At 37.5% G+C, this 20,658-nt stretch overlaps 1 protein-coding gene across 1 annotated transcript in view; it reads right to left on the bottom strand.

Moving 5' to 3' along the window:
- The window catches only part of plxnd1 (plexin D1), a 172,160-nt gene that overhangs the window by 128,216 nt on the left and 23,286 nt on the right, over nt 1–20,658 (bottom strand). The window contains exons 5-7 of the mRNA XM_028454162.1: nt 10,719–10,848; nt 2,952–3,129; nt 1,652–1,760 (exon numbers count right to left, since the gene is read on the bottom strand). Coding sequence (XP_028309963.1) covers nt 1,652–1,760; nt 2,952–3,129; nt 10,719–10,848 — 417 coding nt within the window. The remainder of the gene's footprint in view (nt 1–1,651; nt 1,761–2,951; nt 3,130–10,718; nt 10,849–20,658) is intronic.

Below are 20,658 nucleotides of genomic sequence, written 5' to 3'. Positions count from 1 at the left end.
AAATTACTAATGAAAACTTTAAACTTAAATTAAATCACGTAGGCCATTTCATCAAGGATCTAAAACGAGCACACAGCGCTAACATATGAAGACGGTGCAACTCCTAATGCTAACAAAACAATGACAAGGACGTCTTATCATCACACTTTTTAGCGTTATTTACAGCTTACCGAAGTGCTCTGTTCGTCGTCTCCAAAGATAGAAGGAATTGAACCCTCAATCAGACAAAGTCTTTCGGCAAATCCTTCTTTATACTGGTGAAGCAGTCAACCTTGAAGTGCTTCGTGCACACAAAAATGACCTTACCCACAGATGTGGGTACATTTCCGTTAAAAATAAAACTCAACCAGGCACTTTGAAAAGGTTCTGATGCTGGGAGATGGTGTAATGAAGCGTGTGGGTTACTACATCCAACAACCAAACATTTTGACTTATCCTCTCGTAACTTCGGCATCCTTGAGCTTGGACTACAAAATAAAAGCGAGAAATAAAAATGGCGGATTGCTCGAAGTGTTGGGCCTGGAGTTGATGTACTAATTTGGCAGTTCCGCTGCAAATACGGTGACGTTATTGTTCAAAAAACGTAATAGAGAATAGAAAAATCAAAACAGATTGAAAAATATGACCAAAACATAATATAAAGATATCAACGGAGCACCTGAAGAGATTAATTTGAACTTTTCTGTACTTCTAAACACTCGAAGTATACAACAAAATGCATTTAAGGGTTAAAAAAGTGGATTTAGCATCATATGTCCCCTTTAAATGCAATTTCAGGATATTTTTGATTGGATCAAATATTGAAAATGGATTGTTCAAAAACTAAAATTGGATTCTGAGATCTAATTAGGTCACTTTTTAGTAAGATTTGGATAAATCTGAACCAAAAAAAAATTCTGGATTTTTCTGACCCCAGCAGTGTGTAGGATTCAGGGTGGATTTCAGGGACAAAATGTGATTTAAAATAAATTCAAGCTGTTCAAAAAAATTACATTTGTCATGCAGTTTATGTACATTTATCTTTGATTTTATTGATATTTTTCCCAAGTGATTTTTAAAGCACACAGTTGAATTCATAAACTCGTTCACACTACCGACTCGTGGTAGAATTAAAATAATCCTGTCAAAAGCTGTCAAAATCAAACAATATTCTTTTCGAACTCTAATTTAAAACTTGATGTTGCAGACACATTCAAACATCATTGTTCTAAAATAGTTCCTGACAATGGCATCCCTTACTGTACAGTCACTCCCTCATTCTTTTCAACAACTAGGCCCTGATTTCCATCAAAGTTACCAAGTGTGAGATAGTGTACGGTGAGTTATGGTGCAAATGTGGAGTGAAACAGTCGCAGTGGCTGCACAAAATACTTTGGATATAAAAAAAAAAAAATCTTCTTTGATCCGCTTTGTGTTTGATTCCCACTGTCTGTCTGATGGAAAATTTAAACAGTGTGTTCAGAGAGTGTAAGGAATTGAATGGCTGTGGTGACTCCTGACAGGATTAATAAGCATGAACTTTACTGCAGCGAGTGGCTTTGATTTCACGAGAAATTCTCACCCTCCCATGTATCTAAAATGATCAATTAGGCTGGAATAAATTCTCGGTACAGCTCGCACGGAAAAATGCAACAATGAGCACGTGACTCACGAAGTGTGGCGGTGAATGGCTCCGGTCCTCTCGCAGTCGTAGATGATGAAGCTGCCAGACACCACAGATGTACCGTTCACTTTTATCGCCACGGAAACAGTCAGATGATCTGCAGAAACAAAGGCATGCACACAGCAGACGGCGTGTGTGTTAACCAATGGAGATGATATTACTGTCATAACACAAACAAGACTGTTGTTGGAAATTTGGCTGCTTTTTCAAAGACCAGAAGGGGAAATTACATTTGTCCTCATAAAAGCCAAAACAAAGAAACATGTACCTCTAGTGCAGGGGTTCTCAACCTTGGGGCCTGGGAGTGGGTCGCCAGACGCCTTCAAGAAACTAGGAATGTTTTTTGAACAATTTGAGCCCATTTTTGCTTATTTTAAAGACATTTTCCACACTTATAAACCCTTTCCACCACATTTCCCACCTAATGTCACATATGTTGACCCATTATTGTCACTTTTAACCTCTTTTCACCATATTTCATGCAAATTTTTGCCAATTTTATTTAAACTATTTGTTCTTACTTTTGAAGTTACATTACCCCAATGCCCCCTCCCCCATTTCCGCCACTTTTAAGTCAATATTGACACTTTGTTTTTGGCCACTCTGATTTGCAACTTTTAAAATCCCATTTCACCTTTCACCATTTTTGGTCACTTTTAACCCATTTTAAAAAACCCTATTCATCACTTTTCCCAGTTATTGTCACATATGTTGACCCATTATTGTCACTTTTAACCTATTTTCACCATATTTTATGATTATTTTTGCCAATTTAACCACATTCTTATTTTGGAATGCCCATTATTTGCCAGTTAAAACACATTTCCCCTACATTTTTAAAGTCCATTACCCACTATTTGCAACTTTTAACCAATTTCTTTGATTTTTGGTGACTTTTAACCCATTTTATTGATGACTATATACTATGGCGCAAATAAAAATAAACTTACTGGGTCTGAATAACGGTTGATATTAATCAGATAAATAAATACATGTGGTTATCACAGATTCATAGAACAATGAACTATCACTTTGCTGACTTTATGGATGGACCCCAAAAAGTTCTCCCCATATTCTCCCTTTTGATGGCCCTGTCTCCACATGACTGTTCTTCAATGTTCATGTCTATGTCCAACCACCTTCAAGTACAGTGGGGGTCCCCCCGTCTCTGGAACCTTTATTTTGGAGGGTCGCGGGCTGAAAAGGTTGAGAACCACCGCTCTATTGTACTCGTAACGTGAGAAAAACATTGTCCTGGAGCCACACTAGTGTCTGCTGGGAGTCTCACCTGTGCCGTGGGGGATTGATTGGTAGTTATCTCGAGGAAGCAGGGGGCAGGTCTGGATCTGAGCCGTTCCGTAGTCTAGGTGCACCGTGGCGCTCGTGGAAAACCCCGGTCCATACTCACACTCCACCAGGGAGCCGATCAGATCAGGAACGCTGCCATTTATCAGGATGCCAACATTCTGTGACCAAAAACACATCCCGGAGCAGAAATATAAATAGCTGCTTATGTTAATTAAACCTTAATTAGAAATTTAATTCCCCCACGCTTGTGCACGTGCACTGCAATCCATTATTTTTTCAATTCGGCTCTGATAAAGGGTGAAGGTGCTGGCAACACTTCAAGCCAGTTCTGAAGTTTGTGTGGAAAAATAGCGAAACTAATGTGCAATGAAGAAACAGATGGCACAGCGCTACATTCACGTCTAAATCTGGGTATGAGATGAAGCCTGACAGACATATAATGAGAAACATAACACCTCCATGACACCACTGAATTTCAGCTAAATGAATTCAATGTGAGAAAAATAAAGGAGGGGAGTGGGAGGCCTGGGATTGTGGAGCAGGGAGGACGAGGGAGATGACATATTCCGCTGCTCAGCAGGTAGGAGCTGAAGTGGCCCCCGGCATGTGCGAACATGTCTCAGAGATCTCCTTCCTCGATTGTTCACTGGAATTGATCATTTCCTGGCTTGGGCCGCAACGTCCTGCCTGACACTTCCTGTTTAGGTCCACCAACCTGAGTCCGGTTTCCTGCCTCTAAATCACAGAGCAGCAGCAGCTCGGCCCCCAAAAAAACAAAAAAAAAGCCTCCGCGACACGTACATATCCACAATTAATGAAGCAATTAATGACCTGTCGCCTGCGAGTCTGGTCTAATTAGGATCTGCGATTAAAGGTCAAACTCTGTTTATTCCAAGTGTCAGATTTCAGTGAGCTAATTATAAGACTGTTATCCTTTCCTACCACTGCCCTGAGTAAGATGCCACATTTTATTTAGACCGAATGCATTATTGTGCCAAAATGGATTAAAATCAGACTTTAAGCCACAGGTTGGGGTCAGTGGTGTCAAACATACAACCTGCTGGGAACGTTGGTCTGTCAGGGGGTTTAACCCATAGCCAATCAGGGATGAAATTACAGAATAGTTAAACATAAAGTTAAAAAACAGAAAATGTTTCCAGTTCCAAATCACTGAGTTTGTAAATGTATGTGTTTTTTATTTAGTTTTAGGTTGAGATCAAATTTTACTTTGAAAGCCATGACATGCTAGAGGTAAATACCTTCATGAGGGGCAGGAGGTGAAATCGCTTAAAGAAGTTGCTTAACTTTCAATTTCCTAACAAGAGCCACATTAAAAGAACTTTGCACTTCTAGGCAGGACAAAACCAAGCTTTCATATGGTATAAAAAATAAATAAATAACAGTGCTACTAATATGAAGCTTGTACCTAAAGTCTTAGTAATGTCAACTGGATTTTTTTTTTTTGACCATGTTTAATGAAAAGTATTTTAGTATTTTGCTTCTTTTTTTTTTAATTCATTGATTATTTCCAAATAAATTTTTTTCTAGATACTTTAAAGCTGCAGTATGTAAGTTTGTAAGTATGTAAGTGTGTTTTTTGGCTTCATTTGGTCAGCAATCCATAATCACTTTTAAGCATATTGTAATTCAAAGTGTCCTGAGTGGAAACTAGACTTTTGCACATTCTCTTGGCTCTATATACAAAGACTAGAAATCCAGGGGTTGGACGCAACTTTTGCGCAAATGAGAGATCTTTTAACAAACAGAGTGCTCCATAAGCTGTTTTGGGGTGATACCATTGACTGTCTGAGTAAAGGCGATGCACGTTCAAGTCCTCTATAGTAAAGTACAAGAGGAGAGTCTCAGTCAAAAACACCAGAAAACTCCCCAATAACACAAGATAAAGTCCCTACATTTGTCACTAGTCTCTATTGTAAAAGCTCTACACTTGTGCACGTTCACGAGGATACTGGTAAGGGACGACAGGTTTTGAAACAGGGAGGGGAGGGTGGAGAGTGGTTGTTTCTTTACAACTCTCACGACTCTACATACTGCAGCTTTAGGACACTTAAAAAACTAAATAAAGGTTAAATAAAACGAAGTAGATTCATCAATTTTCTATCCATGATTATTCTAATAATGGTCATGAGATGCTGACGCTTGTCCCAGCTTAAATGCAGTCAAACATCCCTCCGACCCCTAATGCCATCACGTTCATATACGACATACGGAGCAACGTCATCATTACACTTTTGTTTTTATGAGAAGATGAACCTTAAACACTTGGCTCACACTTTAATGACGGTTGGGTTTTTTTGGATTATTTTAAAAAAAAATAAGCACTAAACATAATAACCATGTTTTGTGTGTTGCAGACTTGTTGGGGCATGGCACGGATTGCCTCGTGTGAGTTCATCCCAGTCATATTTTTAGCTCAATTTGACAACAAATTTGTGTTTTGGGACTTTAAACGGTTACATTATGGATTAAGAACTGCTCAGAAAGATCTAAATCTACCCTAAAAACTGTATTTTAGGAGTTCTCAGTGAGTTTCATTCAGATTTCTGCTTTAGTGATGGCAATCTGTGACCTAATATATTCTCATTTGGATGAAAGTGCATAATTTAGGTTCAATATGACGTCTCCACCTTCTCCAGAATTTATCTGGGAAAAACCTGGAAAAATATTTAGTTTTGATTTTATATTTTCAACCAACTTAAAATTGTAATTTTAGTAATCAAGCTAAGAAGTTCAGTGGTGGCCCAATGGTTACAGAAGAAGACCTGTAACCAGAGGGTCGCTAGTTTGAACCCCATCGTGGGTCGTCGCTATGGGCCCTTTGAGCAAGGCTCTTTACATAACCAACCAAAATAGAATCAGGTCAGAAAGGATCTGCGTTTTACTTCTGGGTTATACAAATGATTGAGTTGAAAAAACTGAAAACTTGAAATTGACTTGCCTACATTTGAAGCTGGAATAATGCAAATATATTGATTAATCAATCTCAATTAAACTAATTTTGTTAATCTAACTTAATAACTTAGTTTCAAAGAACTAAACTTATTTACCAATTGAAACAATTCAGTGAAGTTGGTCAAACAATTTTTTTGTAGCGCACACACTGTAAGCTAAGATACAGCTTTGCTAACCCCCATATTGTGCAAAGGTTGCATGAATTTGTGTTTTTATTCATTTTAAAGCCCAAATTATAGTAATAATTAAACTTTAGTTCAAAATGTAATCCTACCAATTTGACTTAATTTGTTCATTTTACTTTTCAGGGTTTTTAATTTTATTTATTTATCTATTTATTATTTTTCTTTTCAACCCAATTAACCCATTGTTATTGCTTTTTATCTTTTGATAATAAATCAAAATACCCTTCACTGAACTGATTTCTCTGCTGACTTAAAGCTGCACATTCAAATCTATGGCTTGACTCGACAGTAAAGGATATTCGCGAGGTATGGATCGAGCTTTAGATGTAAGAACAAAGAAAGATTCGCGTTAAAAAGCAGCACCGTGCCGGTGAAACAACAAACACAATAAGATATAAAACTTTTAAAGGCTGCATTACACTTGCAGATGCTGCCTATGTGTCGTTAGGTTTCTATATCACGCTTCATTAGCGTACCTCACAGTTCTCTGCACAATGCTATGAATCTGTATCCTCGCACCTACAGAGAGAGAAACAGCAGCTTTGACAGCTTTCATCAGCAAACTCACAGTCAGGGTGTCAATACAAGTTGAACTCAATAAGTGTTCAGAAAGTGCACACAATACAGAATGGTGTTCGATTACCTTCAGTTGGTGTGAAACCGATTCCTGTCAGTATAGTATAAAAGCTGCCATTTTTGCTCAATTGAATGACTGGTGTTTACAGGATTTTTAGAAACCACAAAAAAACATGTGGGAAATGACTTTAACTGACGTGAAAAATAGCTTTTCTTTTTTTTTTTAAAACCTCTAAACCCACAGTAAAGCACAATGACAGCTATTGTATGTGCACAAAAACAACACCACACAGTGACTTCATATGGGGTAAAACAGCATGTTTTATAACATCGTTAAAAATGTCTAAACATGAAAAATAAATCTAAATGTTAAATATAAATATCAAATGTAAATGTAAATTTAAATGTTAAATGTACATCTAAGTGTTAAATGTAAAATGTACATCTAAATGTTAAATATAAATATCAAATGTAAATGTAAATTTAAATGTTAAATGTACATTTAAGTGTTAAATATAAATGTAAAATGTACATATAAATGTAAAATGTACATATAAATGTAAAATATACATCTAAATGTAAATCTAAATGTTAAATGTACATCTAAATGTTAAATACAAATCTAAACGTACATCTAAATGATAAATGTAAATTTAAATGTAAATCTAAATGTTAAATTGGCCGCCAAGTGTAAAGCTAAATGTATAGAAATTATACAAAGTGGGCTGGTCAATCACGAGGCCCCACCCACACCACCGACTGCAGCTCAGTGAGTAGTGGGGTGGTTGAATTGTGGCATTTAGATTTAACACTTAAATGTACATTTAACATTTAGATATCCATTTAACATTTACGTTTAGATTTATTTTTCATGTGTACACATTTTTAACAATGATATAGAACATGCTGTTTTACATGAATTTCTGTCTCAAATGAAAGAAAAATGAGCTAAATGTGAGGGAAGTGAGCTAAATGTTGAAAATATGTCGGCTAGGAAAAAGTGACAGAGTTTTTACATTCACCACCCCATAACTGAAGACAACAGTGTCAGATTGCTTTGCTAAGCAACACACAACACTACTTGGGTTTTATTTAATTCTTTCCAGTAAACCCAGTACAAGCCAGTCTAAACCAAACCGCGGTTCACACAAACCCAACATCAGCTCAATCTTAAATCATACATCATGTTGCATCACGTGCCAGGTGAGGATATAAAGCCAGGCAAAATCCTAAGCATGTTGCAAAACGGACGGGATGATGAATTTCAACATTTCTTCAGCAGATCTTCAGATAGGGAGTTAACGTTGCATTAATGCATTGCAAAAGTGCAGCCAATCGCAATGTTCGTAAACGGAAGTGAATGGTTTGGGTGATGCAAAGTCAAAAAAGGAAAAATGTGAGTCACCAGTGTTTATTTTCTGTAGAAGCGCCATTGTTTTTGTCAGTTGGAGGTTTTCTGTCCACTGCCAAGATTTCATGACGATTCCTGCCTCCTGTGAGAATTCCCTCCTTCATAGCATTTAAAATGGACTAACCAAAGCAACAATCATCAAATCATAGGTGATTAATCACTAACAATCGGCCTTACGGCATATGATACATTCAGCGTCAGCGAGGACAAAGAAAGCTACAATTTTTTTTTACCTTGCTTTATTTATTTACTTGCTTTAGACTGTTTTGTTCTTTTTCTAGATGTGCCTTCCATACTAGCAGGGATCTCGTTTTTTTTTATACAGCGAGACGGCAGGAGGATTGAATGTTTAATGGGAGAACTAGTGAAAAGGAGCTGAATTCATGAGGGAAATACATTCCAGAAAACAAAAATCCAACTGTGAATAACCTGTTAATTTTCTTTGACTGTCTTCAATAAAAATATTTTATTTAGATATATCGCAAATACGCGAGGATTGACTGTTTTGGAAAGTAAAAAAACTCACACATTGTAAAGATTTTTTAGTGCTACGCAACCAATCACATGTTTGGTCTGAAGATTAATAAAAAATCATTGTTACAAATTTAGGCTAGAAATGTCTTTGTATCCACTTTTAGGCTAAGAGACCTTTAAGTCATCCTTAATCTAGGAGTGAAATGCAGTGAAGTTATAGAATAATCAGTTGTTAATTACATTTTTTAAAGAATTTTATAGAAAGTGTGATATTACCATATGTTAGATCATACGTGTTGATCATATATTGCGGTCTTTTGCGCATTTATCATTATTTCTGTATGTAAATGCTGTTGTTTTAATATCAACAACTTCAAAATAAAATATTTTAGCAAAATTAGGTAACCTGTAAAAATAAAATAAAATACTACGCAACATTTTGCAAACAGGATTATTGTTGGGAAAAATTAAAAATACACTGACTATGTTGCATGCATTGGGAACATTACATATTGGCTTAAGTTTGATTTGTTGCTTTAAAGGTGCAGTCCGTAACTCTTAGAAAAGTGACTTTTTGTCAAATTTGCTAAAGCTGTCACTATGAAAGGACAACTTTACATCAAACTAGTAGTTTGTGTGAAAAAAACAGGCTCATTGAGTCCCGCCCCCTGCTGCTCCTACAGCCTTTGGCAGATTGCCAGAATGCACCACGACCGAGCAAAAAGAACCAATCAGAGCAATGATTGTGTTTGATGGACTGTCTGACAGCTGTTGCTCGCAGCCCCCGCCCCCTTTCCACCGTGGCCAAGACAAAGCAATGCTCATAGCAAGGTTGTGCCTGGAGCGTCGTCGTTTTACAGTGTATGGTCTGGAGGAGTAGAAGATGAAATTGGTGACTTTTCTGATTGAAAGGTAATTACTGCTGCTTGATTTACATTATGTTTGATTCTTAATTGTTACACTAGAACTCTGTAGTGCATGTCTTTGTTCGTGTGCGCGCTGACATTACTGCAGCCCCTGTGTCGGCTGCTGTGAGTGACACTGTGTTGTTACGCTGCTGCTGATAGATTGGTGTGTGCATATTGACAGAGAGAAGCGCTGCAGTAAAATGTTTTTAACAGTGCATGTTATATTACTGTGATGTTGCTGCCAGGCTAACGTTAGCTTGTTAGCTCCTCTGAGGGAGGGACTTTGGAGGCAGGGCAAAAGAGCATCAGAGAGGGAGGGGGAGGGTGGGATCTGAAAGTTATGGACTGCACCTTTAAAACACCAAATACAGAACAATGATAAAATTATATTGATAGCCACAAGGTTAGACACAACAGTCATTCAAACTAAACCTCCTAACCCTCCCATTATCCTTTGGGTCAATTTGACCCCATTCAATTTTCATCAATTATAATATAAGTTTCCTAATTTGATGGCGAAAGTTGATTAAGCATAAAATCATCATGATAATATTTTTTCAATGTGCTGAACACATATTACATGAATTGGTGTTCCTCTAGGGTCAATTTGACCCCAAGCTGTTTTAGCTGTGTATGAACCATGTGTGACCATGTGGGGATGTAATATGGTGCTGCAGGAAATGTCACATCATCACCACAACAAATAGAGTTCATACTCTCGTGGTCATTAATGTTGTCAGTAAATTTGAGAAGATTTGAATGAAAACTATTCAAGATAAATTCAGTGTAATTTTAAAAGTTTGGCCTGATGGTGGCGCTAGAGAACAGGCCAAGGTTTCATTATCAAGGGGTTATTTATGTATTCACCGAATAAACAAAAAAACTTGGTTGACAGTTTTCTGAAAGTCATTTTCTGGAGGCAAATATAACTGGGGTCAAATTGACCCTAATGATAAAATGTGTTAATAATATTTGAGGATAATAAGAGGGTTAAGGAGAAACAAAAACTGTCACAAAAAAAGCTGCTTAACGTTATTTTTAACACAAACAAAAAAAAAATAAAGATGCTCCAACATGTGTACCAGATGAGCAACAATAAGCATCTGTCCAATAAAGAGTCACTTACAACAGTGTTGATGAGGCAACAGCTTGAGACACAGACTGAACACATGTGTTGGATTAAGGATGGACACGTGATAGCTGGGAATAAAAACGCTAACCTTGATGTCTGCGGAGATGCTGATCTCTGGGGGTGTCAGGGTCATGGACGGACACTGCTTGGGGCCTTCGCTCATGCCGATCCAGGAGCGTGCCAACAGCCTGTGGGCGCACTCCTTCTGGATGCTGCATCTTTACAGACACAAACAGAAATGAAATTTATTTTCATCACACCACAGCTGCCATACTGTCCAGCCTTTTTACCACTCTGGCTACCATTTCCTTCCAATCATTCTTGAATAATTTAAAACATTAATTATTAGATGAATTATTCAAAAACGCACAGCTTTGTACTGGTTATTTCAGGTATCTATTTTTAGCGTATATCATACAATCTCTGCAGGAATTTTTACAAACAGAATATACTGCATCATCACAAGGACAGTTACAAAAAACCAAGAGTAAAATGTACATAAATGAGTGACAGTGATGGGCTTGACTACATTTTTGTTCTAGTTTGTTCCCAGTATTCCCCGTGATATCACTTTCAGTTTTCGGGCCAGATTTGGATGTTTCTGTATATTTCAGTCAGTGAAAACACCATAAAAGTGTTAGGAAGTCACTTTACCAGAGTTTTGGTGGTAAACAAGAAATCGCGGTAAGAATGAAGTAAAAACACTTCCTTGTATCCCTCTACAGGACTCCATATCCCACAATGCAATATGCAAAACTCTTCAGAGAAAGTCAGTTAGAAAGTCTATTAATCCCTTGGGATGGCTTCATCAGGAAAGTTACATTTACATTAGCATTACAGAAAGAAAAGAAAAGCAGCACACAGGATTGAAATAATATATACTGTAAATACAGAAATACAGAACATACGAGAAGAAACCAGAATGTACGGAAATAAATAATAAATAAACAATGTTGGTGCTACAGACAAAAATTAACAAAGTGTTTACAGTGGAGATAAAAACAAACTTTCGAGTGGCAATTTCAACCTTTTTTTTAAGTAAATAGTCGTCGATTCATTTTATTTATTTATTTATTTAGAACAAATTCTCCTTCTCCCATTCGTCACCATTAACAACTGCAAAATCTAACAAAATAAACTAAATGAACACTACAAATAAATAATCTAATCCAACTATTAAGAAGAACAGAATAAACTGTAATTCTGTACTTTTCAAAGACATTTTCTACATTTCTTTTAAAACTGCATTATATCCATTTTTAGTTTAATCGTTTCATCAAGATCGTTCCACAAAACCACCACACAAATAGAAATACACATACATTTTATATTAGTCTGTGCATGATGCTGTTTCAAGTTTAGTTTTCCTCTAAAGTCATAACCCCCTTGTCTGTCTGTGAACACTTTTTGTATGTTTATTTTATACATTATCTGTGCAGACTTAAACTGTACCAGATTCACAAACTTTAAGGTGTGGGATTTTAAAAACTGTATATTGGTGTGTTAATAATGTCTATGAGGCATACATTATGTCTTTATATCACCCCAAAAAAAAAAATCCCTTGCAGCTTTAACTTAACCGACATAAACGTTTTTGGACCACATGGAGAAAACCTGAAAACTATTGTTGTTTGGTTTTTACGCTTGGATCCAAACATCTGGCTAATCTTATTTCAAAACATATATTCCACTCTGATTGATTCATTGCTTTTCAACGCAACAGCTGGTATTACTAACCCCCCGCCCGAACCAGTGGTGAGTGTGAAAGTGGAGCTTGAAGGAATCATCAAGTCACAGGATGAAGTGGAAACACATCAGCTCAGAACTATAGGATACGTTTCCATCACTTGATGAATTCTCACCACTGGTTTTCATGGTCAGCTTCCCACAGAGTTATGAGGTGCTCTGGGATCCTAACGTCACGTTCAGACCTCGGCTGTCATTTAACACAAGTGACTACTTGACTCCAGGTCAAACACATCGCTATGGAAACCATCCCACAGGCACCAACATCAGGGGCCAGTTTACACATAGCAGACAATAAAACCACCAGTCTTTCAAACATCCTCCTGATCACCAACAGTGTGTGTTTGTGCTCTTAGACACACACACACACACACACAAGGCATACAGTGTGTGTGTTTGTACTAATCTGTGAGTATAATGAATGCCCAGAGCAGAGGAAACAGTAAGAGGGCATTCAACATGCAAGGTGGCTTTGCATTTTTGACTCATGCTTCATTAATGAACTTCACAGCTGGCAAAGAGCTCAGTTCATCCACGGTGCAGACTGGAAGGACAAAGTGACCTCAGAGAGCACAGGAACCAAAGAGGACCCATTTGGAGACATCTTAACACACTCTGGGATGAACTGGGAACGTCCTCCTGACTGCTTACACAGTCAGCGTTGTTGGAGAATAAAGCCTATTTGTAAGAAAGTGACTGTACGCATCTTGATTCCCAGTGGCACTTAGGGACTCGCTGAGGCCATGAGGTCAGCGGCTCGGCTAAATATAGAAATGAGACGCTCTGCTGGCCACAAAAACAAAAACACAAGACACAAAGAAAGAAAGTCATAAAGTGAGCACACTTTGAGCAAAACATTGATGCTGTGTTCGAAATGCACTACAAACTCCATGAGTATATACTGTCTACTATATACTACGTATGCTTAGAATGATGAGCGTTCCCACTGAATTACACTTCCAAGTTTCCTAAGATTAGGGTGACCATATTTTGATTTCCAAAATAAAGTACACTTGGGCCAAACGCGGCAGTATTCATTTTTTTCCATAAGGTTTCAAAATCAATTTCTCTCTTTATGACAAAGATTTAAAAACCAGTCAATCACCTTTATTACAATTATAACAACCTGTACTTGAATAATCTCATATAAACATTCTTAAAACCTTTATCATTGAAACAATGAGAAACATCTCCTCCTAGAAATTAAAACTATAACAAAAAGAACTATGACCTTAACTTCCCATAGGATAAGTTTCTCTGAACCTACATGGAGGTTTTATCATCCAGGAGGGCTTTTATGCTTACGTTTTTTGATGAAATCCACCGGTATTTGGTTTGGGAACCACTGCTTTAGACTGTATATAAAAAAAAAATCCCAAGCTCTTGAAGTTAGAAAATAGGCTTGAATTATATAGAGAGAGCTTTAATCCCCACTTGAGTAGTGAGTAGTTTATATTATCTTGCCACACTTAGGGGTTCATAAATGTCCTTTAAAATATAAAATCATTCTATATTTAAACATTAACGTGTCCTTTAGTGAACTGATATTAAGGATGTTCTGATCTGATATTGATATCGGTCGGATATCAGTAAAATAAATAAATAAAAAAAAGAGTTTGAATTAAATCGGTCTGCATCTAAATTTTTATATAATTCGTCCCAAAGTAGGGAGCTTTGGTTTGTACAGCAGTAGAATAATAAAGCATAGTAGCGCTTAATACATTTAAAATAATTAAAACATGAAAAATAAGGATATACTTAATAACGGGTAAATATATATACAACATAAATATAATATAGATTGGATGCATTGAGGTTATTTTTCAGGGTCTTCTAATTCATTTTTTGTTTTTTTTATTCAATTGGAGAATATTCCTATGTTTAAGGTGTAATTGGTTAATAATAAATGGGTCCGTTTTTTTCAAACCTACTGTTGTTGACTATTGTTTCAATACAAAATAAAGTAATAAATACGTTTTCGACATTTAAATGCTCAAACCTTACAGAGAATAACAACTAACCTTCTGTTTAGCCTTGATATGCTTCCTTTAGGACAAATTTTACAGAACTGTAAGGTTGATTATCAGAGCTACGCAGATGATACACAACTATATCTATCACTGAACCCAGACGACTGTGGTCCCATTGAGGTGTTGTGTGACTGCTTAGAAAAAGTAAACTGCTGGATGAGTGAAAACTTCCTTCAACTAAATCATGACAAGATGGAGGTGATTGTCTTTGGTAACAAGGAAAAGAGGACTGCTGTCAGCAAGTACCTTTAGTCTTGATCTTTAAAAGCTAAAGACCAAGTCAAAAACCTTGGTGTTCTGATTGACTCAGATCTTACATTCAGCAGTCAGATCAAATTTATCACAAAAACAGCTTCGACCACCTAAAGAACATCTCCAGAGTGAAAGGTTTAATGACTCAGAAAGATCAGGAGAAACTGGTCCATGCTTTTATCTCCAGCAGACTGGACTATTGTAATGGTCTTCATCAAACAGCTACAGCTGGTTCAGAACGCTGCAGCTCGGGTCTGAACCAGAACAAAGAGGTCAGAACACATTACTCCAGTTTTAAAGTCTTTACACTGGCTCCCAGTCAGCCTCAGAATAGACTTTAAAGTTCTGCTGCTGGTGTATAAATCTGTGAATGGGTTTGGTCCAGAATACATCAGTGACATGTTAGTCAGGTATGAACCCAGCAGGTCTCTCAGATCTATGGACACAGGTCAGATAGTGGAGCCCAGAGCTCACAGTAAACATGGTGATGCTGCTTTTAGTTGTTATGCTGCAAAGAAGTGGAACAAACTGCAGCAGAGCTGAAGTCAGCATCACGTGAACATTTTTAAATCAAAGTTAAAGGAACTTTTTTTCTCTACTGCATATGATTGAGAGAGAGACTTTTGGTGATGTTGTTGATGTCATGTGTTTGTTGATGATTTTACTGATGATTTTAATTGATTTTACTGATGATTTTAATTGACTTTACTGATGATTTTAATTGATTTTACTGATGATTTTAATTGATTTTACTGATGATTTTAAATGTTCTTATTGATTTTAAACATTTGAATGTTTTATCATGTAACGCACATTGAGTTGCCTTGAGTATGAAATGCGCTATACAAATAAATTTGCCTTGCCTGGCCTTGCCTAACCTACTGATCTACAACATTGTATATTTCTGTTAAAAGGCATATTAAGGTACTTTTTTAGTATGCCGAGGACGGCCCTCTTTCTTGGAAATCAAAATCTGGACACCCCAACAAACCAAGACTAAATAAAATGCAAGGACACACACCCTGTGTGCAATCTGTCTGCTCTCATTCAGCTCTAATCTGCACACACAAGACACTGATACTATTTTATGCTCGTACTAACTCTGCTAATTAGCTTTCTAACCGTCTGTACTGCTAGACATAGTTACTCTGATACACTAACACAAGCCCAATTACAGTATACTGATTATCATGATTGCCACAATATCCAAATTAACACAAACAAGCAATGGTTTATGGATCTCCTAGTAGCTTTTACATAAGGCCGACTATGATAGCTGTAGCTCAAAGTACCGTTGAATAAACATGAGAATTAATCACATCCTAAACTTATCAGTAATGTCTGTTTTCTGTCAGCGAGCTGTAAGAATCTCACTTGTTGACGTTGCCAAAGTAGCATATGTGGTCGAGGAGTTGCCTTTTAATCTGTAGGTTGGCAGATTGAGGACATCTGTCAATGGGTTGGTGTCAATGGTAAGCTTGAAATGCTAAATTGCTCCCATAGGAGGACTGTCTCCTTGAATTAAGGCATGTGTGTATGTGTGGACCCAATTAAAACAGAATGTACTGTACAATTTCATTCACAACTATTCTTGATTTTAAGTGGGCCAAAGCCAGTATAATTCTAGTTTCTTTTTTCTTTTTTTTTTAAATTGCAATCCTGTGTTTGACTTAATAATGAATGTTTAATTTTTACTCCATGCCGGATTATGCCACGCCCAATTGGATGATATTGCTATGTGCCAAATTCTACCCATAGGCCATGTGTTTGACGGAGGAACCCTGTGGAAACACATTCATGAAAACCCTGCACATAAACATTGGTTTGCAATCTGAACATCTTGTTGCTCTGGTGCAACACAAAGCAGGAATATTGTGCTTTTCATGACAAAAAATGTAATCTAAACCTGTATTATATTCTTAGAATAGACTAGGGTTAGAGGTTTTCGCCCTATCTAACAAAAGCTTTTACTGTGTTCATTACAACCCGAAGAAGCAATCTTCTTTTCTGATCAGATCTAGGAAACTTCCGATTTTATCTTTAAACCCTAAAAGATTTTACACATACCAACATAGCAGTTGGTGTAAACTGAAGCAGACATCCAGGAAACACCATCATTAGATTTCAAAACAAGAGCACTTAAGAGCTCAAACCTCCGCCAAACTCTAAAATCTCCTTTTTGCCAGATATTGGCAGTTATTTGGATCAGTGATTCTGATCATGGTTTTTTTTCGCTTGATAGATGACTAGAACATGAAAGCTTCAATGAAATTTAAATGAGCAAGATATTACTGAAAAACTTCCAAAAACCCAACATTTTGTGTCAAAATGTGCCTTCATCTGGATCTAGCCCCTCAAGTATTAAAGGGGCGGTATTATAAAAAAAAAAAAAACACTTTATAATGGTTTTGCTACAGTGATATACATCCCTTTAGCCTCATTCAGAGGGCCAAAGTTGAAGAAGTTGTGTTTTCTCCCTCCCTTGTTATTCCACATTTTGTAAAAAGTCAGCTCCAAACGAGCGAGTTGGGATTTCCCCGCGCACTGACGTCAGCGAGCGGAAATTCCTCCTCCGGAGCAGTTCCATTTTTAGTACCCGTTATATTGCCTCGTATCGCCTTTGACTTCATCTGAAGTGTTTGTGACACAATGCAACGCAGCGGTTGGAGAAAACAATTATCTTTATAAATCAAATCATCTTAAATTGACTATTCCTGTGGTTAGGAGAGGAGCAGCTGATACCTTCGCTGCTGCCGTATACACACAATCAAAGAGTGTTTGTCTGACTCACAATCACAATAGCCGCTTAAATATCCATGTTTTACGGTACTGTGCAGTTTTTTTTGGCTGAAAACAATAACAACAGTGTGTGGATGGCAAAAGAACATAGCTTTGGTTTTCACTGGTCACCCTCAATAGAGCGATACATGAAGTCAGCGTCTACAGACACGCCTACTCATCAATATTCATAAGCATGCCCCAAAACTGCCCATTTTTAGAACTGCTCAGGAAGTCACTTTTCAGAGCGCTAAAACTCTAAAAAAACAGGTGAGTTTTCGGAAAATAAACCTCAAATACTATGTTGTTGGGGTTCTTAGAACAAATGGAGATGGGTGAAAAATGGCATAATACTGGACCTTTAAAGATAGAGCAAATCAGTTCACACACTACAGATTTTTTTAAGTTTTTATCCACATTATTATGGATTTTTCAAAAATCACGATGAAATGCAATTTTTGATTTCTTGATTTGATTTAAAAGATTTTCAATTATTAATGATTACCGATTTGAGTTTTCCATGAACAATCGCTGATTATTGATCTTTCATTAAACACCAGTCAGTTGCTAAATTATTTGACTTTGTTTGCATTACAATTTGAAAAGTCAAGATTAATCAATTATAGATTTTTTTTTTTACCACTCGTGAATCTCGGAGTAAATGAGGAACCAACCTGACATAACAGAGTTTAATATCATAAAGAACAGAAATCAAATTTAATGGTATTTTGACAATGTTGTGAGACAGTGATTTGTCGATTTTTAAAACTCATCCAGAATCAGTTTTAAAAATCCCCTCCAAAATGAAATGGAATCCTCCATGGCATAAGTTCTATCTTTGGAGTACTTTTGACATAATCCTTCGATCAGACAAACATATGAATAAACGTTCTTGGTGGAGGTAATAAAAGGATGAAAAGTCTCTGATTAGAGTCAGCAAACAAGTAAGGAGGCACTAAATAACTACTGATCACAATTAATTCAGACCATAGTGCATTTGTCTATATTAGCAGACTTATTGCTGGGTTTTATATTGTTATTCTTCTCTTCAAATGCATTAATGTCTTGCCAGTTTGCCTGAGTGCAGCTGAGAGGGGACATTAATTCAAATCACTTTGCCTTTTTATAATGTGTAGAGCATCTAACGGGCACACAATAAGCAATTACACACACACACACACACACACACATGCATACATTCACACATGTACTCATCTGCCTCTCTGCAGCCCGCTGACTTTAAAAGCTTTTCAAACAGCTCCCGAAAATAAACAGAGGCAACAGATGCAGCTAAAATATGACCTGAGAAAACTCATCACCTCCTAAGTGTCTCCACGTCAGATAAGGTGTGAAGCTGGAGAGACTGTTAAATAGCATGAGAACATATCGTGCCACACACACACACACGCAAGCGACAGTGAGATAAGCACATGCAGATAAGTGTGATTATTTGAGCAGCAAAGACTGCATGTGATGCATAATTTGATTCAAATAAAGATATTAAAGTGCTTTCTTGTGACATGTGGCAGATTAAAGCAGCTTCTGTGGAAGAAAGGGCCGATCGAGGACTAATATTTTATCTTTCGGAAACTAGATCTCTCGTTTTCAGACAACAATGAAGCCCTGGGACGAACGAGCAGACATGCTGACGTGCTTTGAAGCTGCGCACACGCACAGACGTCAGAGACATCCGTAAAACACTGGAGGCTCACACAATGATTGTGAGATCTGGTGGTCCGCTCTTTGCCCTCCGCCTCTGTCCTCAGTCTGTGCTCTGTGTATTAGATCAGGGGTTCTCAACCTTTTCAGCCTGTGACCCCCAAAATAAAGATTTCAGAGACCGGGGATCCCCACTGTAGCTGAAGGTGGTTGAATACAGACATGAACATTGACGAACAGTCATGTGGAGACAGGGCCATCTATAAGGGGGAATAAAGGGGAGAGATTTTTGGGGTCCATCCATAAAGTCAGCAAAATGATGGTTCTATGAATCTGTGATAAATGTATTTATTAATTTATCTGAATAACATCCACTGTTATCCACGTAGTTTATTTTTAAAATTTGCGCCACAGTAAATAGTCAGTTTAAAGATGTAAATCCTTGTTTTAATCAGAAATTAAATGGGTTGAAAGTGACCAAAAGTGGTGGAAAAGGTGGTGAAATGGGATTTTAAAAACCACATAAATTGGTTAAAAGTTGAAAATTAGAGTGGCCAAAAATGGACAGAAAGACTGGTAAAAAGGGTTCAAAGTGTCAATATTAAAACAATTAGTTTAAACTGGCAAATAATGGGCATGACCAATTGTGAATGCGGTAAAACTAAGCATCAAATATGGTGAAAAGAGGTTAAAAGTGACAATAATGGGTCAAGATATGCAACATTAGGTGGGAAAAGTGGTGGAAAGGGTTTATAAGTGCCGAAAATGTCTTGAAAATTAAGAAAAAGGGCATCGAAATTAGATGGAGAAGTTGCAGAAATTGGTGTAATGTCGCAAAAATGCATTAAAAAGAGTAAAATTATGGCAAGAAAAAGTGATAAAATAAATTAATAAATTAATTAAATTAAATCGGGGCTTTTGCCTTCATTTATCGTCATATATGTTTTATACATATGACATTTGTTGTCTGCATTTGACCCATCCCTGAGGAGCAGGAACTTGCTCATCATCCCACAGTGATCGCACGGGCGAGATTCAAACCGGTGACCCACAAAATACAAGCCCGTTTCCTTAACCACTAGACCACCACTCCCTTAATGTCTTGATAGCATCTGGCGACCCCCTCCCAGTGTCTTGCAACCCCAGATGGGGTCCGGACCTCAAGGTTGAGAACCACTGTATTAGACAGCGAGGTGACAGAAGAGACCTCCCCCCCAGGCGTCCTCTGAGGGCCGCAGCATCAGCCCCAGTGGCCGGAGTGACTCGCCAGACACTGCATCAAACACACACACACACACGCACACACACACACTCATGACATCAGCTCCCTGGCCTCTGGGAGCCAGACAGCCCCACACACACACACAAGACACAGCAGACACACACACACACACACGCTGACTCTACCACACAGGCTCACACACTTTGACATTTCCTTGTCAAAAGAACCAGTGTGTGCTCTCCCTCCCACCGCCGCCATCACAATCAACGCTCCTTTGTAGAGAGATAGAGAGGACGACAAGGGCACTGAGGGAGGAGAAGAAGACGAGGAGAGAGATGGAG

This window comes from Gouania willdenowi, chromosome 7, assembly GCF_900634775.1.
Source record: "Gouania willdenowi chromosome 7, fGouWil2.1, whole genome shotgun sequence".
Classification (NCBI taxonomy): Eukaryota; Metazoa; Chordata; class Actinopteri; order Blenniiformes; family Gobiesocidae; genus Gouania; species Gouania willdenowi.
This window is presented reverse-complemented; position numbering and strand designations above follow the sequence as displayed.